At 47.0% G+C, this 24,941-nt stretch overlaps 1 protein-coding gene across 3 annotated transcripts in view; it reads right to left on the minus strand.

Annotated features, from left to right (window-relative positions):
• Window positions 1-444: 444 nt before the first annotated feature.
• LOC144162421 (ATP-binding cassette sub-family G member 8) overlaps window positions 445-24,941 on the minus strand; it is a 399,408-nt gene continuing 374,911 nt past the window's right edge. For all 3 annotated transcript variants that reach the window (XM_077692940.1, XM_077692942.1, XM_077692941.1), the window contains 5 exons: window positions 21,947-22,130; window positions 19,116-19,324; window positions 16,920-16,996; window positions 6,007-6,417; window positions 445-3,318 (listed from right to left, as the gene is read on the minus strand). In XM_077692940.1, the coding sequence (XP_077549066.1) occupies window positions 3,127-3,318; window positions 6,007-6,417; window positions 16,920-16,996; window positions 19,116-19,324; window positions 21,947-22,130 (1,073 nt within the window). In that variant the 3' untranslated portion in view covers window positions 445-3,126. The remainder of the gene's footprint in view (window positions 3,319-6,006; window positions 6,418-16,919; window positions 16,997-19,115; window positions 19,325-21,946; window positions 22,131-24,941) is intronic.

Genomic DNA, 24,941 nt, shown 5'->3' on the forward strand with positions numbered 1-24,941 from the left:
CTAGCCAAGCTGTTACGTTTGCCGTGCAGAGATCTGGCAGTATAGGGAACGCGGAACCCTTTGAACCTGGATCTCGTGAGCAATTGATGCCGAAGGCTGATGGATATCTGGGCCCCCATTGAACTACGGCTGATTGACTGAAGTAAGCGGACTGCTTGAAGGGCGTGGGTGCGAATTACGATGCGTTCGCCGGGCTTTAATGCGATTCCTGTTGCATTCAGAATAGCTTCTTCAATCGCTACAAGTTCCGCACTGCACGATGATGGTTGTTCAGGGACCTTAAAATGCGACGTCTTGTTGAGGATTGGACGGCTAGTAGGATGCATAGCAGTGGCAATCACAGTATATTGAATACTGGCGTCAGTATATATTATGGTGGAGCCGCGTAGACGCGAATTAATACTTCGACTCTTTTGGTTGTTTATGCTGCAAATGACACGCAAGATGAAGACAAAGAATTGGGAAACGTTTATTTACACAAGGTTGTTAGGCTTACAGCGCACAATGCACTACTTCTATCCCCACATATATATACAGCAATATTCTAGGGGTTATGAAAATTTCCGCAAACCTGTACTGCGTTAGTCGAGCCAGGGAGAAGTCTAGCTTAAAGGAGGTGAGTTTTGTCGGTTGTGCGATTATTTGGCACAAAGGTGCAACTTGCCTCAGCATACAAAATTTCTGAGGCGAAGATTGAAACATAGAAATATGCGGGAACTGTGTCTGAAGGTATACCCACTCTAGTATCACTGATTTGATTCAGTGAACCTTCATTAATTGCAGGAACTCACAATTTTCACTCTGGTGAGTGTTTGCATTTGTCGCTAAAACCACAAGTGTGTAATCAAAACCACTCACCAGTTGCCTATGAGTCAAAACATCGTAACAGCCACAGCACACAAACTTTAAGGCAGTAGTTATAGTACAAGGCAGGAAAGTAGCTCACACACCACACAGTCATTTTCACAGCAACGTACATGACACTTTAGTGTTACATCCGAAAGAAGAGAACTCCCACTTAGTGGTTTGTGTTCACGACTATCACACGTATGACGATAAAATCGAGCATTTAAAAGCCCACAGACTTTGTCAGGGTCATTAATGAGTTAAAAAATGTAGTAGGAAACATACGAGCACGAGTTGAGCAATACACATTCCCATCAGACGGTGGAGCAGAATTCGTTGAGGAACAAGCTTCAATCGCGCAAAAAACACTTGTGGTGTATAAGAAGATTACAACACATCATGGAAAACAAAAGCATTGATTTGGCTCTACATTGAATTCATGCTGAGCCCTCTGAAGCGGGTAAAACCTGCGATACTTCTATAAGCAATAAAAAGGGCACACGTAAACTGGCTGCAGTACTTGAACCCACCCACGAAGTTAAAAGTTCTCACTCTGTTTTCTGGCTGTCGCAGTTAACGATTCTATTGCCAAATGTTTCAAATAAAAGTCTCTACACTTCCTTAACGTACACGCTATGCAAGGACGGTGGGTCCAAGAACACAACCAAGATACGACGGAATAGCGATCATTACATCTCACGTGCATGTAAATAAGAAACGAAGTCACGTAATGTCCTATATAAAGCTTTTCATTTCATACATACGTGTGCGGGTGTGAATAGTTACGGTTATTTTTATTTTGAACTGAATTAGCTCTTCACTTCCTGCCAAATGATATCGGGACACTATATATAAGGCTATGTTCACAATTGCAAAGTATTAAACCTGGTACGATGAGCTACCACTTCACTGTTCGCTTTTACGGCCGAAATTGGCAAGCTTTAGGAATCCGCTCTTTGTTTATTTGAAAATAAGTTCAGGACAATCCGGTAATTTGTTAGACATTGACAATAAAATTTCAGTAGCCTGTAACATGCACCACGGAAGAAGAGCGGTTTACAGCCCATCGTAATTGTTTGATTGCTTTTTGAGGTGAAAAATGCGGATAACTAGGAGCACGACGATATTCGATGATAGCGCATCACAGATACATCGTGCATTGCATACGTATTTTCTAACGTGAAGTAATTTGCAGTGAACGACTGCATAATTCTTCCCTCAATGCTTACGAGTGGTAATATCTTTGCGGCTTTACCAAGGTTGATATTCATCAATGTGAATGTTGTTTTCATTGTATGCGTCTTGAAGCTAAGAGTGCGCTCTGCGCTTTCCTCCATAGGTGTGACACTGGACTTAAAAAAGGTGTGACATCAAGTTTTAAAAAATACACTGGTTTCGCTGTGGTCTTTCTTAGTACTACGTTCTAATGAACAGAATGAAACAATTGCAATGACATTATAGTGCTATTTCAATGGTTACTTCGCCTTAGTGAATGCATGAAAGATTACAGCCCCAGAGGAGCAGGTTCCCAAGGGGTGGTTAATGTCCTTTTATGGATCTTATATTATTACATCACAATATACAATTCTTGAAAATTTTATGTCGCTAGCCTCGTTCATTCATGAAAGGTTGTTACCCATTAAACAAGCAACGTAGAGTTAAAAAGTTAGCTTAAAATACAAAATATTCGAACAGTCTTTATGTGTATCATAAGACACTCCGCTGCCTAACATGTTCTCAGTCATTTTATATTTGTTTCATTCTTGCCCCGTTGCTGGGACCGAAGTGGCTCAAAGGCAAATAGGATGCATATATACAAAACGAAGACACACGGGCAGTTGACAGTAGCATTCAGTAGATTTTAGCACATAAAAACTTAAAGGCTTCTACTTTAAAAACAGAGTCCTCTCACGTGAAGCCCTTTCTCTTGCATTAGGAAATTATAAAAAAACTTGGGCTTCACCGTGGCCTCAGCTAGCTACCGGAAACACAAACTGCAGTACTGGTATAACTGTGTTAAGCAGCATGCAGTTACCTGAAAGTCGACGATACCGGTCTGGGTAGCGACTGCAATATATATATCGATGGTATCTGTTTTTTAAGGAAGACCTTGTTTACTTACTCGCGAAATAAAAATTTGCCGCAATTTTTTTATTGCGTACGCAGCATAGGAGGTTCTTGATGAAGCACATGTAATGTTGGGAGGTGTTAGTGTCAGTGCTTCCACCCCTTGAGGCAATGCCGACCGTGTTTGAAATTGCTAAAGCAAAAGGTCCTTTTTCACCGCGTCTTGTCAGTTTTAGAAGTTTCTGGGCCCCTGAGCTTTAGGGCAATGTAGAGGACCGAAGCGACTACAAACACGGCGTGAACGGCGAGAACTATCAGAATTGGCTGCGCGGTGGGCCATTCTCGGTGCAGACCGAAGAGCGCCAGGGCGTGACTGTCTGTGACTATGCCGCAGATCGCCTTCACCTGAAACGGGATAGGAGATGGGCACTGTCAAGCACGGGTTCAGACATCCTCTGAAAATACAGCTTCAGTACGTACTGGCGCCGCAAATCATTCAGTTTCTTTCAACATTAATTAAAGGAAAAGACAACCAATTTCTGTTTAGGGCATGCTCTCTACCCTAAATGAATGGGCGTCGCTTGAAACACGTCAAACCAAAACGGCTTCCCTGATAGGGCCCTAGAGCGTTTGAAAGCGGAATTGTCATATGTACCAAGCTTACGTATGCTGACAAAACAAATGCCCGTAGCCATAACAGTCAGCTGCGCAGCAACATACTTTTCACTGTACGTGAGATAAAAAGAGGCATTTGGAACCTTGTTCCCAGCTATCCCAGTAATAAAATGCAGCCTTTCCCGTTGCTGTGTGCGGTTTCTGAATACGCATTAAAACAGACAGAGTTGTTTGTATACAAAGTGTAACGTCACGTTTAGAGACTGCATGGCACCACGTTTCATGTTTCGGAAAGCTTAGGGCCAGATGAAAATTAGTTCCACCAATTTATTTAGATATCCCTTCTGGTTACCCAGTATATAAAAATATTGGCTTTCGTACGAGCTAGCGGACATCCACTCCGCCAGAAATCGATTGGAGGCCCTTCTTGACCTTGGTCCCGAACCGTCAGCAGAACCTCCAGCGTTACGACCTCCCACTGCATATCTTACCGAATGCTTACCAGGCATTTATCTCGGAATTAAAATTCCGCAGTGAAGACCACGGTACTCTCCAAATTTAATTTTAAGAAATATATATTAGTTACTTTCCCTTGGCATGTTTGTACGCATGTTTGTACACCACTTTGCTTTGGAAATGTTATCGACCGGACCACCCGCATCATTGATACTATATCGAGGTTTCTAGAATTCTTTGCGTATAGCTCTAACACGCAGTGGAGTGTTCCGGAATTCTACTGACCGACCTCAAAATAATACAGCTGTTTGTTCCATAGAAATTTAAATTAGCCTACTTATCTCACATTGCTCCTGTGTCGCTTGTTTTTTCCGAAGAATTTGGCTCCAAAATAAATAGTTACTGAGTTATGCTCTCTGTAAAAATCAGGAAGCATCCACCAGGAACCTTTTTGGTGGACCGAGGTTTGCTTATTGCCTTGAGTTTCTTCACCCCTTATCCTATTCATAACTTTGTCAGTAGCGGCATGCTAAGGAGGGCAATTTCATAAAGCAACAATGTTCGCATTTTTGGATGAAAACAGTCCCGAAGGTGGGAAAGAAAAAAAGAGAGATTCAAACAACAAAAACACAGACGAACAACTGAGGGCAGTTTGTTGCAGCAGGAAAATATCTGCTGTGTACCACGCAGACCAGCAGCAAACCCTTGTGCAACTTTATTCGTGTGCTATAAAACTATTTCTGTAAAACTTTGATGCATAGCATGGCATACCACAAAAATTTTAAAACACAGCCCATTCTTACCGAGTTGTATTAACTCCTGAGGTGGTTAACGTTTGCTCCTACAGTCTGATTCATGGGCTAAGAATTAATGCAGTCCGTGGACCTGACACCTTACATCATTTGAAGGTTTTCGAAGTCAAATTTAACTGAGATAGCCTAATTTAACCAACACATTTGTAGTAAGCTTTCGTGGGGGATAAGGTCGCGTTAAAAATGTATCACAATTATTGAAATGCTCTTTTATTCAATTGAATTCCCTTGCAAAATTTCACTGCTGTGTAAAGATGATTATTATCTTTATGATGCCCTGTCATGCCCCTGCAGTGGTCTGACCGGATTATTCAAAACACTTTACTATTGGTGAGCAGCATTCAAACGCTTGCAGACACATAAATGTAAAAGGGGACCTTTTAAAATTAAACAAACAAGTTGTATCACGTTCCAACAAGTAAGACGAGATTGACGGTTAGCTGCCACAATAGGCACTACTAAGACGGAAACAATTCCATAACTGAATAAATAACAGTCGCTGTGAAGTAAGTGTTCGATCTCCAGCCAGTAAGGCGTAAAATAATTAGTTTGTTACAGGGTGTCCTGCTAGTATACTCCTGACACATCCATAGAGCACCAGTATTTGATAGGAAAATGGAACTCGTTTTCATGTCGAAATTGAAGTTCTTCCAATGAGATAAGCATAATGGCAAAAAATATTCTTAGCGGCTCAACATTCCTCGCCGGCAGTCCACGGTGTGACGCGTTCCAGTAGGAGCCGTAGAACGACAACTACTAATAATTTCTGCTTCCAAGGGCACCATTAACTAGATGCTGCAGGGTCACTGAAGATTGCTGTTGCATTCCCAAGCAAATGTCTTTGTACACTCAGAAGGGCTTATTTTGTTGTAGGTGCCGCATGGTGGTCACGTTCACTTAGGCTTGGTGTCAAGTACAACCGAAGTTTTCTCATGCCGAAAAAGTGCACATGTATGAAACACCGAGATAATACTTATGTGTAGTGAAGCTTCATTGGCCATATATGCATACCGGTCGTCTTTTTACCACTGATCCAGCGCTTCCGCAACAACACCTACCTGCTAAGCTGAAACTGCCTTTCAAATGGTTATGCCGGAAATCCGGCTTGAGAAATAAGCGAGGACAAAATACGTCCAGCGAAACAATAGCGCCCCGATTGAAGCGCAACATAACGAATGCTGCTGCGTGAGGTGGTCCGTCGTCTTCTCACCTGAATGCCATTTTCCTGCAGAACGACGGGACCTCTGGGGCAGTCGTACATGGCCGTGGCGCCCCCACCAAACTCCACGGCGGCCAGCTGCTCAAGAGTCCAGCGAAGCGGCGACACCCACTGGAGCCACGAGGTGACCAGGGACAAGTCCATGAGGTGCACCGCGTAGCCCCCGCTCAGGCAGAAGACCAGCAGGACCAGGCCGAGGAAGGCGGCCGCCCGCTGCCGCGTCGGGAACGTCCACGCCGATGTCATGGCGACCGCCCTCACGGTCAGAAGGTACAGCAGCGTGTAGCCCATGTAGGGCCCAAAGTTCCGCGTCTCCTCGCGCTGGGGCAGCCCAGTCATGGAGTAGGCCGGAAACACGTAGGCCGCGGCGATGGCGGCCGCTGGTGGAAGGCTGTACGTGAGCTGCAGGAAGAGCGGAGGGGGCTTCAGCCTCAAACAAGCATCTGTTCGGCCGTTCCGCCGTTCAGTTGGCTGCAAAACGGCGCGAGGTGGAATCGTGATGATGATGATGGTTGGATGTTTATGGCGCAAGGCCAACTGGGGCAAAGAGCGCCAAAACAATAGTTATATATGAGGGATGAAACCTTAAACACTAAGTAAAATCAGCAAAAACAAAAGTAAAATCACAAAACGACAATGAGCATGGCTGGTGTATAGGGCCAGATTTCATGATGCGTGATAGGAAATTAGGTTTAAAAACTTGACGTCGGACAAATACTCAAACACACGTTTCACGGAAACAATGGCATCATCACCTAGAAAAAACGATGGATGTATGGGAATATGTTGTCTGTAGAGTTCTCTGAAGTGTTTGCGTCGTGTTGTGTGAAGTGCCTTGCATGTGATTAGTATGTGCACTACGGATAGGGCCTCTCCGCACCTGCTGCACTGGGGTCTAGAAGATCCCGTCAGCAGATACGAGTGCGTCGCATGGGTGTGCCCTATCCGCAGCCTACCCAAGGCGACTTCCGTGTGTCTGTTGTGTGAGTCAGATGTGTACCGTCCCAAGTGTGGCTTTATTACATGTAGTTTGTTGTCTGTCTGTTCGTCCCAGTGTGTTTGCCATGTTCTGCGCAGGTGTTGTCTTATGTGTGGCTTGAGGTCTGTGTAGGGTATCGCTGTAATGTCTACAGTGTTCCTGAGTGCAGCAGCAGCGGCCCTCTCGTCTGCCAACTCATTCCCAGCGATCCCTGCGTGTCCTGGGACCCAGCAGAGGACCAGCTTATGCTTTTGTGCATACACGGACATGATAGTGTTAAATACAAGATTAACAATGTGGTTTTTGGGGGGTGTATGCGATGACAGTGCGCGAACAACACTCAAAGAATCTGTATAGATGATGGAATTGGGAATTTGATTTTTAAGAATGTGTCGTACAATCAGTAAAATTCCATACGCTTCTGCTGAAAAAACTGTTGTGTGCACGCTCATGGTTCTGGCTGCATTAAAATTTGTACCATGAGCAGCGCACGACACCATACTGGAGGTTTTAGAAGCGTCACTATAAAATTCCGCACATGTGTATTTAAACTGCAAAGACAGAAAGTGTTGCAGTATTGCAGCTCGTGGTACACGATTTTTATCAAGTCTCATTAAAGAAAGGTCGCACGACACAGGGCGAACTTGCCAAGGCGGTAAACTGTTAGAAAAGGATGACCTGTACACGTCTAAAAACGAAGCACTGAGATCCGAGGCTCGCTCTCTCACTCTAAGTGAAAAGGGCAGAGGAACGGATGGGCGATTTACAAAGAGCAGAGATGTTGATGTATCATTAAAGACAGGATAAAAAGGATGATTATTCACCGATGAAATTTTAAAAGCATAAAGCAAGTCCATGTATGTTCGTTGGTTCTCAAGGCTCCACTTATTACATTCGACATAAAGACTCTCAGCAGGGCTAGTGCGAAAAGCACCCGACGAAAGACGAAGGCCCAAGTGTAGCACTGGGTCAAGAATTCGCAAGGCTGTCTTAGTCGCCGACCCATATACCACACTGCCATAGTCCAAACGAGACCCAACCAAAGCAGTATACAAGCGAAGCAAGAGTTCTTTGTCGGAACCATAGGATTGGTGGGAGAGAACCTTAAGTATATTCATTGTTTTGAGACATTTATTTTTAAGTTCCTTGATGTGGGGAATGAATGTGAGTTTGTGATCAAACACCACACCCAAGAACTTGTGCTCCTTGTTCACAGGAAGCGACACGCCATTAAGAGTAATGTCTGGGTCCGGATGGACCCCACGCTTCCTGGTGAACACAACGCAGGAGCTTTTTGCAGGATTCAATTTAAACCCATTGTTGTCTGCCCAGCCGGCAAGTTTCTTGACACCAAGCTGGACTTGACGTTCGCAGATTGACATATTACATGATTTATAGGATATCTGGACGTCATCTACATACATGGAATAAGAGATTGTGGGTGGCAGTGCCTTACCAAGAGAGTTCATTTTTACTATGAAGAGAGTGCAGCTCAACACGCCACCCTGTGGCACGCCATTTTCTTGCACGTGAACCCTTGAGAGTGCACCACCGACTCTCACTCGAAACGTTCTTTCTGACAGGTAACTGACAAGAGTGTTTAACATGTTACCCGAGACACCGAATGACTTCAGGTCACTGAGGATCCCGTAGCGCCAAGCGGTGTCGTAGGCCTTCTCGAGGTCGAAAACGACAGTTAAACAGTACTGCTTATGCGCGAAGGCATCCTTGATGTACGAATCAAGAGCAACTAGTTGATCGTTCGTCGATCGCCCCACCCTAAAGCCTGCCTGGCAGCCCTCGAGAAGACCGTTGTACTCGAGGAAGTACACGAGCCTGCAATTTACCATCTTCTCGAAGAGCTTGCACAGGCAGCTCGTCAGGGCTATAGGACGGTAGCTTGAGGGGGACGACGGGTCCTTTCCCTCTTTCAGAAAAGCAACAACTATAGCCTTCTTCCAAGAGTTTGGAATGTGCCCCGAAAGCCATATCTTGTTATATAGGTGTAAGAGTGTTAGAAGAGTGTCTGCGTGCAGGTGTTGTATCATTGTGTATGTGATGTTGTCTGGGCCTGGAGCTGAGGGTTTACACGTGCTCAAAGCAGCCCTCAGCTCATGCAGTGAAAACTCTGAGTTATAAGAAGATGTTGACCTATTGTTATCTAGTATAGGTTTCTTTTCGGCCGTTTGTTTGTGTTTCATGAAAGTGTTTGTGTAGTGTGCTGAACTGGAAACGTGTTGGAAGTGTTGTGCGAGGGTGTCAGCCTGGTCTTCGAGTGTGTCCCCTGTTGTGCTGACCAGAGGCAGGCTGTGTGTTTGTTGTCTTTTGAGTTTCCGTATTCTTGTCCATACTTTCCGTGTGTCAGTGTAGGAGTTTATTGATGTTATGAAGGAACGCCAACTCTCTCGTTTTGCCTCACGGCGCACACGTTTTCCTAACGCCTTGGCCCGTTTGAACAAAATGAGGTTACCCGACGTGGGGTACCGACGAAGGACACCCCACGTCTTGTTCTGGGCCTCTCGCGCCCGCCTACAGTCCTCATTCCACCACGGCCTCCGCTGGTTGCGCGGGGCACCAGAGGCGTGGGGAATGGACTTTTCGGCGGCGTCGAGGATGTGCGCCGTGAGCAGTTGGGTAGCTTCTTGGACGTGTAGGTGTCCTATGGATGTGTGGTGTAGTTTGGATGTCTGTGTAAATGTATTCCAGTTAGCTCGTGCTTCATTGAACCTATTATGGGAAGATGGACTGCATGGGCCTTTACCTATGTATGTGAGTGAGGTGGGGAAGTGGTCACTACCGTATGGGTCAGTGCCCACACCCCACTCTAGGAGAGGAAAGAGAACTGCTGAGCCAATCGCCAAGTCAAGACATGAGTATGTGTTGTGTCCTATGTTATGGTATGTAGGCTGTTTACTGTTGAAAAGGCATGCTCCAGAAGATGTAAGGAATTTCTCTATCAGGCCACCTCGGGCATCCGTTCTGGAAGAGCCCCAAAGAGAGTTGTGAGCATTTAGGTCGCCTGTAAGGATGTATGGTTCGGGCAGCTGGTCTACCAGCGCCTCGAAGTCAGAGCTTAAAAGTGAAACATCAGGAGGAATGTATATGGAGCATACCGTTATCAACCTATTAAATATTATTAAGCGTATTGCTACTGCCTCAAGGATGGTGTTCAAAGTGACAGGGTGGCATGCTAAAGATTTCCTGGCAATTATGGCCACACCCCCAGAAGAGTGTGTGCAGCCATCCCTGTCCTTTCTGTATACCAGGTAACTATTCAAGAAATTTGTGTGTTTAGAATTCAAATGTGTTTCCTGAACATACATTACACTTGGCTGATTAGCATGCAGTATTTCATTTACATCGTCAAGATTTTTAAGGAGGCCTCTGCAGTTCCATTGTACTATGTTCTCTCTTCCCATTATGAAGTGTTCGGAGCTACTGGACTGTGTTGTTTATGTGTCGTCTTTCGGGGCTGTGATTCTCGTCTTTTTTGGCTTGTCGGGAGGCTTTGGCGTCGGGACGCGTTCCTTGCGGTGCACCGCAGACAAGAACGGACCGACGTCCATTTCATCCTCGGATGTCCTCGGAGCGCCTGAGGGATCAGGCTCCTTGGACCGCGAACCCTTTGGGGTGCGCTTTTCCTTGCCCGCAACCACCGAGGAATTCAGGAACGCCTCGGATGGCGCAGGCGGTGCGGTGGTGGTGGGAGCTGCTGCTGGCTCCCCCAAGTCCATCTCCTCTGCGCCCTCGCCTGTGGTTTGGGACGCTGGAGTGGAAGTGGAGGATGCAGCATCGCTTCCACCAGACGTGGTTGCCACCACAGCCGCTGCTGGCTCAGCGAGCGGTGCGGAGGCGGGTTGGGCTGCCTGAGGCAACCCAGGGGGGGGCGGAGGCGGGACCAAGTCCGAATCACGGTACTGGGTCCCCGCCGTAACCAGACGCCGCTCCGCCCCCCGGCGAGCTGCGTCGGCGTACCTCCCCAAGGGGAAAGAGGCGAACCTCTTTCGCGCCTCGGGGAAGGAGATGTTCTCAGTTACTTTCACGTGGATGATCTTTTTTTCCTGGTGAAACTTTTCACAGGTACGGGAGTATGCCGCGTGCGGCCCCTGACAGTTTGCGCAGGTGAAGGTGCTGGAATCACACTTTTCAGTGGGGTGGTCGTGTGCGGCGCATTTTGCGCAGGTCTGTTTGCCGCGGCAAGAAGTGGTAGCGTGCCCGAACCGCTGGCACTTGTAGCAGCGGCGCGGGTTAGGTATGTACGGACGTACACCACACCTAATGAAACCAGCATTGATGTGATCAGGAAGTTTTGAACTGCTGAATGTTAAGATAATATGCTTTGTGGGTATTTCTACATTGTCGCGACGGATGGTGATTCTCCTGATAGCTGTTACGCCCTGATCCTTCAGGCCTTCTAGAAGGTCGGCCTCTGTTTCACTTAGCAGATCTGGTTGAGATATCACCCCCTGCGAGCTGTTGAGGCTGCGGTGGGGTGTGACAGTGATGTCCAGATCTGCCATGCGGGTTTGGGTCAGGAGATTTGTGGCTTGCTGCTGCGTCTTGACTTCAACCAACACTTCGCCAGTTCGTAGTTTTTTTGCCTCGAAAGATTTGCCAATGATTCCTTCAAGGAACTTGGAGACGAGGAATACAGATTGGGAGGAGAGGGGTTTGGATTTGTCTATTGATTCAAGGACCAAAAAACGGGGATAGTTGTCATGTTTCGGAACGTTGATAGTTGGTAGGAGTGGAAAGGAAACTTCGGTGCGGCCCCTTTTGGGGGGCCGATCACGTCTGGGGGGGGGTTTTGAAAATTCCATATGATACATTGGAAAGCAGGGAGACGGGGGTACTTTCTCCTTTGACCTTACCCTGGTAGTCAAAGAGGTCCCGGAGCTCCCTGCCTGGTAGACAGGCAGGGAGCCCATCGGCCGGAGCTTGACCAAGGCTCCGACGGCCACCGTTCATGGTTTCTAACCCTCCACCTATAAACACATTGCCACGGTTGGATCCAGCGTATGTTTGGGGGCTCGGGGTCCGCGGTATCGCCAGTACCGTCACCAAGATTGCTCAAGGTGCCCCGTGCGGGGGAGGTGGAATCGTGATCGGCGCACACTTCCTATTATCGATAAACCATCCATCTTTCCCTGATTGTCACAGGTCTCTTCAGTGAATTCTGCTCAACGATGCGTCAAAAGCGCCAGAGAAGTAAGTGCGAACAGTACTACCATGCACGCGATCGTTTCGCATTGTGAGGCCGGGAGCTCCACCTCCAACGAAGTGAATACCAGACGTGCCACCAAAATTTGGCTTCTCCCCAAAAAGTATCGCCTATATTTAAAAACTGGCTTGTTTTTATGAAGCTGACGCCCCGCGCACACGCCAGCCATTAGCTCAGAATCTAGGTTTCCCCCTTTCAGGAGTGAGTGACGCCGAGAGGGAAAAACATTCGGCTGCTGTAGCAGAGGCAAGGCATCCAGGAAGGTGACAGCACCCAGAAGAAATATTCTGGACTGTCATTTGTGCAGAGGGAAATCCGATCCCATAGCATGGATGCAAAAATCAACTGGTGATTACGATGCTCCCTATTGCTATATCTGGGCGCAGCAGTAGTGTGCTGAGCCAGCACTCACTCGTGGGTTCTCTCGACGGCAGCGATGATGAGCCTCTGCGTCGGCGGCGCGAAGTGCGTCTCAGGAAGGGACCGCGACCGCACGCAAGGAACGCAAGGGACCGCAAAGGAACGCACTCCATCGTCACGCGCACTCCCCCTCACGTTTTCGCTAGCATTGCGCCGACGAGTGTCTCGTGTGGGCACAGCATACTGTCCCCCCTTCCCCACCACACACTTTCGCAGAGCGCTCGCGCCGCCACGGCGAACCGCCCTCTTTTCACAATTTCGCGACACTCTCCTCCTTTGCTTTCTTTCACTATTCGGTCTTGGCATCATTCACTCGGTTACAACCGCGATGTGGCTCAGCCCAAAGACGGGCGCCAAAGGGCTGCGCCCTTAAATTAGCGGATACCACACCGTGCAACTGTTTACGTCACCATATCTTCTACATCGGTTTGCCTCGTAGCTTGCAAGCCTAGGGACCTCTCGCGCCATGCTTAACAATTAACTTACCCCGGTGTATGCGTATGGGGGCTAACGCAAACTTTTAATGCTTGGGAGGCAGAGTGCACAAGCCACTAACTCAGCCTAAGATCAAGTGACGACTACTCACAATTATGAGTCTCTACCTGAATCTGCAACCAGCCTAACGCAGTTTCAATGCCTGCTCGCACCAGAATGGTCCGGCGTTTTGCTATGTCCTTGCCAACGGCATCCTGAAGTCTTCTATAGTTGTACTAGCAGGAGTACCCAGCGATGCCCGCTTGTGTCAGTTTACAACGGATATTACACAAATTGAGTAACCAGCAAAGTGCGTATTTGGCCACCAAATCCCGGGAGGTATTCTAGGACAAACTCTGAAATCTGCACGTAGACATTGGCAACATTGTGCAATAATCATAAATCACTTATTGATTTATAAAAGGGCCTGCGACTGAATGATGTGTAAGGAAACATTCTAGCCTTTTTACAATGAAACTGGATTCCGTTACCCTATACACCCCAATGACTCGGTCATTTACAGCACCTGTAAAAAAAGTATACAGAACACGCTACGCGGCGTAGCCAACTTTCTCGCAAATTGTCTGTAGCTCTCAATCTAACCGGTACCTTTTTCACCTTTTTAAGCACGTAATTGAAAAATGGACATTTATCGGGCCCGTCCACTATAATAAAGTTGCACTCCTAAAATTTCAAAAATCTATGTCCAGCACTTTGAGCTGAGGCGTTTGTATCTTACCCGTGCTTACTCTCTTGGAATGTAACTTCAAAAATCCCAATCGCCCTTTTACACATTTGTTACGAGAAACTCCTGAAATCTTCCCAGCCATGGCGGCCGCTTTTCTAATGGAGGCGTAAAGCAAAAACACCCCTGTGTACGAGATTTCGGCCCACGTTAAAGATCCCCAGGTAGTCAGAATTAACCCGGAGCCCTCCACTACGGCTCGCCTCGTCGCCTGCGTTGCGTCGACGCGTTAAACACTACAATCAATCAATCAAACTCCTGAAATCGCTATTGGAGCATATTGATAGGTAACATTAGCAAGCAAAAACTAATTGAACATATCAACGACACAAGCAAAAATTGAGGAACCCGCAAGAACCCTTTATTTACCCCAACTCCTGGTTAGCCCTAGTAGGGGTTGGTTAGGGGGAAAACGTAACGCAGCTTTTAGACATTTGTGTGCGCTACCTATATTGGCAGAAATCTGAAACGTATCTGAGTGGGCTTCCGATACAAAGAGAGATGTCTGAAAAGCTAGTTAGTTTAGCCCTTTTCACGTTATCAGGGTCTGTGTAACGTCTAGAAATACAGCTATATTGAGACCCTACAACATGATAGGAATGTACTCGCGAAATGTCAAGCGTCTACGACAGGCAGTCTGTCTGGGTACTGATATCACCTGTTCAGGTTTTCAATCTAGGTTTTAATTTCAAAATACCTTTTTTGCCCTGTTAGTGGTGTTAATTGGCGCAATCGTTAAATTCATGAGGTACATTTGTATAAGGAACCTTCGTCAGCAAAACACCGTTCGATAGAATGAATGGCCACAGTCATATTGAGGCGTCAGTAAAAACACCAAATCTACTCCAGAATCTACGTCTGACACATCATCGTCATCATCATCATCATCATCAACAACAACAGGGTGAAAGCCTCTCCCATTGACCTCCACCCGCTTTTGTCCTGGGCTGCCCGAGTCCATTCTTTGGCTCCGAATTTTGGTAGTCCTACTCTCCTTCTAGGGGCGTCTCTCGGTATCGATTCTATTACTCCCGTGGTCCACCTGTTCTGAGTTTGTCGTACTAAATGGCCAGCCCAAGTTCGTTTATTTTTCTTAATTTGAACTATGACACCTTCTATTCGAGTTCGCTCCCTAATCCAGGTTGCTCGTTTTCTTCCCTAAGCGCTACTCCTATCATTATTGGCTCCGTGGCACGTTCGGCGGACCTAAGTTTGTTTTCCATTTGAATAGTATAGTTCCAAGTTTCCGCTCCGTATGTAATCACCGGCAGGATGTATTGCTGTATTACCTTTCTTTTTTGGGGATTGGCGGTAGGTTAGTTTTCATTAGTTGCGGGAGCTTGCCAAGTGCACCCCAACCCATTCTTATTCAGTGCCGGATTTCTTTCCCGGGGTCTGTATCAGCACTGACCATCTGGCCAAAGTAGTTAGTGTTTCGTTACCTATGCACAAAAAGACGCGTTCAGCACGTGTATTGATCATTAATTTTATTCATGTATATCGTTATTCCCACGGCGAAGCTCCCTGATTGTAGTCCCTCCATTATTTTTGGAGTTCTGCAGATTCTCTGAGCAAGCCTATGTCGTCTGCAAACCTCAAATGGCTTAATAAGCATTCCCCGTTTAGCCGTAAACCTGTTTTTTCTAGTATAGCTTCCTGAATACACTCTCCATACATGTTGTGAACAAGTTTGGCGAGATGGTTTCTTCTCGCACTCACTTTCGTATCTGGAATTTTTCACTTTGATTGTAAGGGATAATACTGCCCGTGCATTCATCATATCTGTCGTCTAGGAGTCCTAGGTAGGTCTCCTCTATTCCTTGGTCCCTCTAGGAGTCCATCACTGCGGCGGTGGTTACTGAATCAAACGCCATTTTATAGTCTACAAATGTCATGTAAAGTGATTTATTATACTTTGAGCATTTTTTTCTATTACTTGGTTGATGACATGGATGTAAGCAATTGTAGGGTATCCTTTTCTAAACCCAGTCTGTTGCCTGGGTTGTTGAAAATCTAGGCTGTCGTTTATGCGGTTAACTATTACCTTTGTAAACGGCTTGTACACAACCGACAGTAGGCTCATTGGTCTGTAGTGCTCAAGATCTTTGGTATCTTCCCTTCTTGGGAATTCACACTATGTTGGCGTTTTTCCAGGCTGTGGGTACTTTTAGAGTCGAGAAACATTCTGAGCATAGTTTATCAAGCTTTTCTAATATTTATCTCCACCCTTCTTTAAAAGGTCCGTGTTTATGTCGTCGTTGCCTACAGCATTCCCTATTTTCATGTCCTTAACTAAAGGGACACTGAACGCAACTAACAAGTTGGGCTTAGACGAAAGTTGAACTGCCCCGCAGCCCTCTCAGCGTTTATTCGGCGGCAAACGATGCTTTCATTTCCGGGAAATTACCACTTGAGAAACGCATTTCATTCTTTTCCTAATGCATTTCACTCGGAACAAACGCACTACATTTCAAGTTTATTGGAGCGAACTTTTGCTCTCCTGACAACTCAAAGAATACAGAGGCGCCGAAGCAGCAGTCAACAGTGATGTGCGCAGGCGAGTGTTGGCGAATCGAATACCAACGCGGCTGCCCAGGGAGTATTTTATCTTTCGGCGCAGTTGTTTCTCGAAACGTGGAATTACAACGAGAACACTGCAGATTAAAGTTCATTCTAAATTAGTCAAGTAAAGGCCAAACACTTCCCCTATCAAAATAAGATACCCCGTGCGGCATCGAAAAGAAAGGAAAGGATACGCTTAAAACACCGATAAAATAGCCGGACGCCGCCGGATGGCAAAAGCAAAACAGAAGTATACAAACAGAATGCATGTTTTGCGGCAATATTATTACCATGTATTAAATATTATCCTCGTCATCGCTCAAACCATCCACTCGCATTGTGCGCGCCCATCTGCCCTGGTGCCTAATCTGCCGCTAATACTATTAGTAAAGAGATATTCCGATCGTGCCTGCGAAAGAACGCAATACTTGCAGAGTCCTATCACAAATGTGGAAACAGAAAATGCGGAAACAGAAATGTGGAAACAGAAAATAGTGCCTCACCTTCGAGAAAACGTATGCAAAGCCGAAGTATAGCCTTTCGTTGATGTCCCGTACCACGTACGTCTTTTCTCTCCAAACTGAAAACACAAAATAAGGTGAGCATGGCAGTGGTATGTACATATATCTCGTGTATTCTGTGCCCAACGCTGGTAAAAAGTTTACTCTCCTTCAATGAGACCAAAGAAGCAAAGTACCTAACTATTCATTCTGTGTTTGGTCTATTCAAATGGGAAACAAACTGCTCGTTTTAATGCATCGTTTTGCATGTTCTGTAATTCCTTAATACTCCTTTAATAAATAAATGAAGAAAAATCAATAAACTCAACAGCCAACTAATGTAGTAGCACTGTTTAGCATCTTCTTCCATAATGCATTTTCTGGCTGCAATTCTTTTTGTGGGCTTTTATGGATGCCACCATAAAACTTATCAAGATATTTGCAATACAATCTCGCCTAGAGGGAATTCATGGTTCGAAAATTCATTACATGTGGACAAGCTACATAATATTCTGCATGAATGTCGCGCGTTCGATTCCCGGCCGCAGCGGCCGCTTTTTAACACAAAAGTTTTTTATTCCGGGATACACAAACATTTGAGTGACGCCATATCCGTCACGGAAGTGAAGCCAGTACAGAAACAAGCGGCTTGTAAAGGGAGCACCCCTGCCCACAGGGTCTTCTTGCGGGGAAGCAAATAGTACGTTATAATTAGGGTTGTTCGTTTTCAGGCTTTACATTTTAACACGAAAGTGTTTTATGGCGCGATACCACAAGGCTTCAATGACGTCATATCCGTCACGAAAATGACGCCAGTACACCTTTGCCGAAGCGACCCGCCAGCAGGACGTCGCTCCCCAAGCACACCCGCAAATCATGCTCAGCTGGAGATTTCGCTGCACATTTCACTTTCGTGTTTTACCGATGTCTATGATACGGGAATCAACCACAGTTTTTCTGATGGAGGCGAAAAGCAAAAGTGCCCACGTGTATAAGATTTTGGCGCACGTTAAAGATCCCCAAATGGTCAAAATTAATCCGGAGCCCTCCACTACGGCGCGCCTCATCGCCTGTGTTGTGTCGGCCAGTTAAACCGTACAATCAATCAATATTCTGCGTGTACTTGCATTGCACGCATCCCTTCCATTTTCTTTGCTTTTCATAGCACATTTGTCTCACCAAAAATGGTAATATAGCATGCACACATTACGGCCCCTTACTACAAAGTTTATGTTAAGGTGAAATCTATCTTAACCTGTTATTATTATTGGTTGCCAACATATGTTCTCGGGATGTTAAAGTAAACCGCCAGAGACAGCTAACATCTTGGACCCGAAGTATTGGAATCAATTGCAGCATGCTAAAGTTATTCTAACTACTGCCATAAACACGGCACTTCTTGCTCGCTTTGGCTCTGTACGTGTGTTCCCCTCTTTCTCTCCGCTCTTGTAGTAGGCTTTAAAAATTGGGTGTGGAAGGAAAGCCGCTGTGTTAATTAGAAGCAGCCTTCTTGACCTCATCGCTAACCAATACTGCTGGAGCCGATTCTTGTGATGAATAATCATCTGGAAATAATTTAGTAACTGGTTTGGTTTGCTAAGAAAGACGTCAAAGCCGCGTATCTTCCCACTTCGCTGCAAGTGCCGTTGACCGACAGCGGTCTTCTACCGGCTGTGCCTCGTAAATGCTTTATTTTGCACCCCCGCCCACCTCTCTTGCTCCTGCCCTCCCTTTGGCTCCTCCCACAATAGCACGGGTGAGGTTGGCTAAAATCTTTTCCGTGTTTCACTGCTCGCGCCATATATTCGAACCATTCCTTGCTGCTGAACTCGGAACACCGCCATGAGGTAGAGGCTCGCGCTAGCTTTTGTTCCTTTGGGAGAAAACATAGCTTTCAACGCGTATTTTTTATTTGCTATCACGAACATGAATAGCACATCTATGCGCAATAAAAATAAAACTGCCTAGCACAAGTTATGTACAAGTTATTTTCTTCAAATATGCCTAATATTTTCTTTTTGGACAACAATGTCGACAAGAGAGGCTTGGAAATATTTTGCCTACATAAACTTCTCGTTCAAGAACTGTTGGCCGGATGGCTGAATCGAGGGACAGACAGGCAGACAGACAGACCAAAATTTTTGGGTTCAAGTAGCAAAGGGACACGATTGTCTTGAATGAGCGATCCGCTCTGCTCACCATCGGCCACATCGCCGAGAAGAAGTGGCCACAGACAGATTCCCAGCAAGGCGTAGTGGAATCCCAGACGATCCAAGACGTGCTCCTGGTCAAGCCCCGCTCGGACATTCCAGAATATGGCGCCCAGAAGTACAGAAATGCATGCCGCAAGGAACAACCGCCGAAAAAAATGCACCACGTTGTATGGGAATGTGTAGATGAGGGCGCGTCTGCAAACAGCAAAGACACATCGGGATGTTTTCACCTTCAAACGCCCACGACACAAATAGCAGTGTAAGCTACACGGTAATAGTTCTCGTGCAGTTTGTTCTTAACTGCTATGCCCTGACTTCTGCGACACTAATCGAACCACGAATGTTCGCTAACTCGAAAATATAAATGAAATTTCAATGGCGTAAGGACGTCAGGTAAACCACTGCGCTTCGTCGCAAATGAAGTTCTGTTCTATCTGTTTGCTTAAAAGCGCCAGCAATCCAAGACGTTATATGTCCCTCCACAGTGGAAAGGCAAGCTCTTGTGGCGTAGTTATTACCGGCTTTCACAGAAGCACACTAGACTCACAGAAACACACTAGCGGCGAAGCGTTCACAAAAACGTTGGCACACGATATGAACCGCGAGGGAGTGTAAGCAAAAGAAAGAATACAAACAAGCCAAGAAGTAAATGAGCACCACGCAGCCGGACAACTGCAACTCAACGTCAAAGAAGGCAGGGCAGGAAAAAACAATGACAACGAAAAGCGCTGGCCATGCCTTAAAGGGCCCATGCAGACAAAATACAAGTTTGTTTTTGCGATAGATTTGGCGTTTTTAGAGCTTCCAGCGCTTCTCCTGCAGCAAAACATATTCATTCACTAAGTAAATAATGAATTTCGGTTAAACTTTTCACTTTCCCGTAAAATCGTGTTTTTTGACGTCTGCCAAGATGTAACAAGGGGTCTTCAAGCAAATGTCAGTGCTTTGTTTACTCTGGAGCGTACTGGAGAACGCCTTTTTTACCGTTAGTACACCTAGATAGCACCACCATACTGCGCAGGGCCGCAGTCTGCCTTAGCTTTGTTACTATCCGCATTTGCACGTGGTCTCTTTTTGTTACGGTAGGTATATGGTTTCGTGAAATATGGGGTATGTTCGGCAAACAGGGTCTTGTAAGACAATGGCGCTTACTCCAATCGGCCTGGGTCGTGTGAGACAACCCCAAAGCGCCGGACCGCTGTGCAGCCATGACAAGCATAGTGCACGCAGTACCGGCAACAGTACGTACTGGTACTTCTACATTTACGTGTATTTTCGTAAGTTCCATCGTTTACCCCACCATTATTACTGCTATAGAATTAATATGCATTGCATATAACCGAGAATAGCTCCTTCTGCAAGCTTATAAGTCCATTTGCTTTGGCCAGCCTCAACCAATCGCACAGCAGTGCATATTACGTCATAGGTTCCAGTACGGGAAATGAGCTAGTGCGGCGCATGGCCATTCCCTTTTTTCATAATTATATAGCCTCTTCGCACAGAGTGTACGGTAAAAATGATGCCAGTATGACTCTAACGAGGCATTCTTTCGATTGATCCAAACTTCTGTATTGTCTGCACGGCCGCGTTGAGCATGTGATTCGTCAGCCGCCGATGACCTGAACAATGGCAGACCCAGCAGCAAGTAATTGCGAAGACTCTTGCTATTTGTTTATATTGTACACCGTGTTTGTGCTGTTCATAACTTGTACGAAGTGTACATTTATTTGTACTGGCTAGTCACAGCTCGTAAATAGTGTGACAGTGTTGTAATTTTGATTTTGATTTTGATGTGGCACTCAGAGTCACTTTCTACCATGCTGCCGGCGAAACCTCGGCATAGAAGACTTGGCCATACTACAGAAAAGAGTTGGCCATATAACGAGAGCAATAAGAGAGTACCAGCTACGCAGAGGGGCTTCCCTGCGTGTATATTTATACAAACTGTCTCAACACAGTCATTAGAACAGTTATGTGGTACATCCAATACTGCCTTGGGCGATCCCCAGCCCGGGTGCCTGCCGTAAGCAGGCTTAGGCGCAGATTACTTTTTGTCACGAGAGAACCTATTGGCAGCTTGTATCTTTGTTGTTAATAGTTACACTTAATACAAATCATACAAACCACGAGAACTTCTTCACTTAGCTTTCTGGACGTCATAAGGACATGACTTCTGAATGAAACTCCGAAAAAGCATTGTTACCATGAAAGTACGGATTGTCTGGTAGTGGTGAATCTCGCCTCCGACCACGTACGGCTCAGTACTGACAGGTGTGAGATTTAGAAATCTGCGCTACAATTTCCTACTGGCATATGCATGCACGCTCGCACAAAAACGTGAAGATATATTTTGTACTGCCAAAGGCGCCTTCATTCCTAAATACATACATTGGATCCACCTCCTGCAACGGTGAAGATTGCCTGCATGCCAGTGTCAACACACATGCTTACACCCCAGGAAACAGCATTAGAACATTTCCTCACAGAGTGGTAAAATTACTTGGAACAAACTAGCCAACTCAAGACAAAGCACAGATAGAAAAGACTGCTAACAAACATTAATTGCGGCATGTTTCTCGTGCATTGTCCACATATCTGACTTGACTTCATGCCTTGCACTGCTTTGTTTCAATGGGACATAGTTTGTGACCAGCCAATCTTTACCCAGTTGAAGATGAAGTTGTACATAAACACTCGTCACCGTATCGGGGCCCATATGAGACGGAGCTGATTCGATGCTACGAGCACACGGGATCTTTAGCCCTTGCTTATGTCTCAAAGGCACCCTGATGACTGTTAGGTGGTGCACAGACTCACATCCACAAGGCCAGCATCTGTCCGAAGAACCCTGCCCTGTAAATGTCCATCGGTGCATTTCCTGGCGGACCGGGGTCGGAGAGTGCAGACTGCCGCCGCCGGAACACCTCGACGAGGCTCTCGACCCTCTGGCTGGACTCGAGCATCGCCTCTGGGGACAGGTTGTCTAGGGTGACCAGGTCGACTGCATTCGGAAGAAGAAAAAAGGGTTAGGGGCAGTACGCATTAGTGATGGTGTCACAAACGTCCGGCCAGGCCTTCAATATTTTCACTCTCGCAGCCGATATCGGGGCTCCCTGGGCAGGAGAAGGCCATTTTTGGTCACGCTTCCGCACCTGATTCACCCCCTCCGTCTTCTGTGGTGGTTTATTATAGTTTTTCGTCGTCGTCCCAGCTCCGAAGGGGGCGCGCGGAGGGTCGCGGCTGGCTCGTTTTCTCGGGAGTCGACGTCAGCGAGCCAGGAGGAACCGGCAATGCCCGGCGCGGCCCGGCTGTTTGATTCCCGGAGGGTGACGTCAGGCGGCGACGTCAGCAAGAGACGAAGGTGGGAGAGGGGGGGCTATTCCGCACTCAAAGGAGGTGTATTTGGGAATGACGTTGGCGGCCGAAAAGTGAAAAGGGCCAAGGGGGCAACGAAATCGTGATTCTGCGGGACTGTCCGGTCGTAGGGCAGATGTGTGTTAAGGGAGCACGAGCGTATGCAGGGGCAGTCGATGGAAGATTGATCAACGTGAAAGTCGCTGGCGGAGGGTGCGGGGTTGCAGCTCCTTTAGCGGAAGTCCGTCGGTAGGTTCCCGGCGGAACGACCAGCGCTTCGTCTTCGGGATCGACCTCGCCTCGACGTCGCGAGTCCCAAGGCCGACCAGGCTCCTTACCCGGTGCTCCGAAAAGCGTAAGCGGCTGCCCGGCGAAGCCGACTCGACTTCGCCGTGACTTTCTGTCATTGACCTTGCGGTTATTCATAGCCACGCCTAGGGTTAAGGTGTATGCCTCACGAGACAGTATGTCTCTGTATTATCGCCATTATGTATTTGTTTTTGTTGTTGTTGTTGCTTGTCTAGTTAACGCCGTGCGTTAGCCGCCCAGCGTGCACATGCGCCCATTGTCGGGCGCCCCCCGCTCGGGCACCCCCCGCGCGTGCAAAGCCGATGGCCACGTAAAGGTTTTCTTTCCTGTTTTTTTTTTGTCAAGCTGGCTGTCCCTATGTAATCTCGCCTTGTTCATGCAGTAAAAATGTGTAGTTTAAAGCGTACTCGTGCACCCCTGTGAACTCCCAGTCACTTCGGCACACGGGCCGCCCACCCCGCCAAAATAAATAACTGTTCCCGCGACTCATTGTTTACGCGAGCGGGCTAAGGGGATTGTTTCAGATGGAAAGAGCGATCGCACTTTGGAACTGGTCTCGGAGCGGGAAAATGCTCCCTTTGATCAGCTTAAGAAGATGTAGGAGCAAAAATCAAATTGTGCTTACAATGTGTAACTTTGAAAGAAAAACAATCAACGCAACTCGCAGGGATGACTAGTAAATAAAAAGGAAAGTACCGAACTAATTATATGTAACAAAAATGACTCTAAGTGCCCTATTTAGAAGGACAAGTTGACGTGGTTCACAGCCTTGACCTCATTTAGGTCAAGCGCAGACAGGCCAGGCCAAATACGCATTTTGATCGAACACGGATTAAACATTTGATAACTGCAACAAAACAGACGGGAACGTGTTCAGCCTCCACTTGCAGGCTCGGATACGACTAATTCAGGAAAAAGAGTGCCCTAGGTACCTCTGCGGTACAGTATGTGGATCACATTAAGAGAGTTCTAGCTGACCGTTTTCGGCAGTCCGCCCCGCTCCCGATGGCCCGCTCAGCATAATCCTAGCGTCAGAAGCGGAAGGGCTTTTGGTGATTTCGTTGTATAGTTTAACGCGCCGACGCAACGCAGGCGATGAGGCTGCCGTAGTGGAATGCTCCGGATTCATTTTGGCCACCTGGGGATCTCTAACGTGCGCCGAAATCTCGTACACACGGGCGTTTTTGCTTTTCGCTTCGATCAGAAAAGCGGTCGCCGCAGCCGGGAATCGAACCCGCGTCCTCGTGGTCAGCAGCACAACGAGAAGGGCTTTTAGCTAACCGATACGCGTATCTCCAACGACGCGGTACCATTCGCGTCACTGGTCGTGCCTTATGCGTGCACATGTAAACCGAAACTTCGCCCAAAAGGAAATGTAAGCATTTATATCTTGGTCACTCAAATCAAGAAAAATACCGTGCTTATTGCCTTTTTCACCTTTTTTTACATTATGTAGTCGCTGACACAATATAATGATCGCAAATAACTTAACAGAACCCGAGCAGCTATTGAACAGCCAAGAAAAAGCTGTCTTTCTGGGAGATGTGGATAAGTGGGCTCGCGCTTCGGTCGAAGTGCTTCGCCCTCATTCTAAACCTCGTTGAGGTGTGCGACATCCTTGCATATTCAGATCCGCTTTTGCGGCTTTGTCGCTCATGTGTCAACTGAAGAAACGGAGTTCGCAGTAGCGCACTCGTATCGCTGGGGCCAGCCTTGTTGGAATTCCGCGTGGTAGCGTAAGCTCACCGCTCAGCGAGTCCGTCGAGGGAAGCGGGGCCTCGCTCCGGTATGGTGGCCACCATAGCTCCGGTAACGTCGATTCCGCCGTAGCGCGCCACGCATGCGCAATGACACTCCAGCTTGTTATCGGAGCGGAGCGGACCTTCAAAACAATGGCCGTCATCCCGCCCTGCGAAAGTGGATGTCCAGCGAAGATTTTGTAAACCAGTACACATGCTGGTGCGGGAGGTTATCCTCGTCGTCTCGGCGGGCTTGTCACTTGCGCTCGGATTCTCTGGAGGCAGAGCCTCACGCATTGACTCCGAAATTGACGGCTCGATGCCGTCAAAATAGCCGCTCTGTTCCCATTTTGGTTCGGTTCCCGTTTGTCGGTTCGCTTTCCATTCCGATTCGATACCTGCAGGTATCG

The sequence above is a fragment of the Haemaphysalis longicornis genome, unplaced genomic scaffold (genome assembly GCF_048455015.1).
Source record: "Haemaphysalis longicornis isolate Haplotype H1 unplaced genomic scaffold, Haemaphysalis longicornis Haplotype H1 scaffold_12, whole genome shotgun sequence".
Classification (NCBI taxonomy): domain Eukaryota; kingdom Metazoa; phylum Arthropoda; class Arachnida; order Ixodida; family Ixodidae; genus Haemaphysalis; species Haemaphysalis longicornis.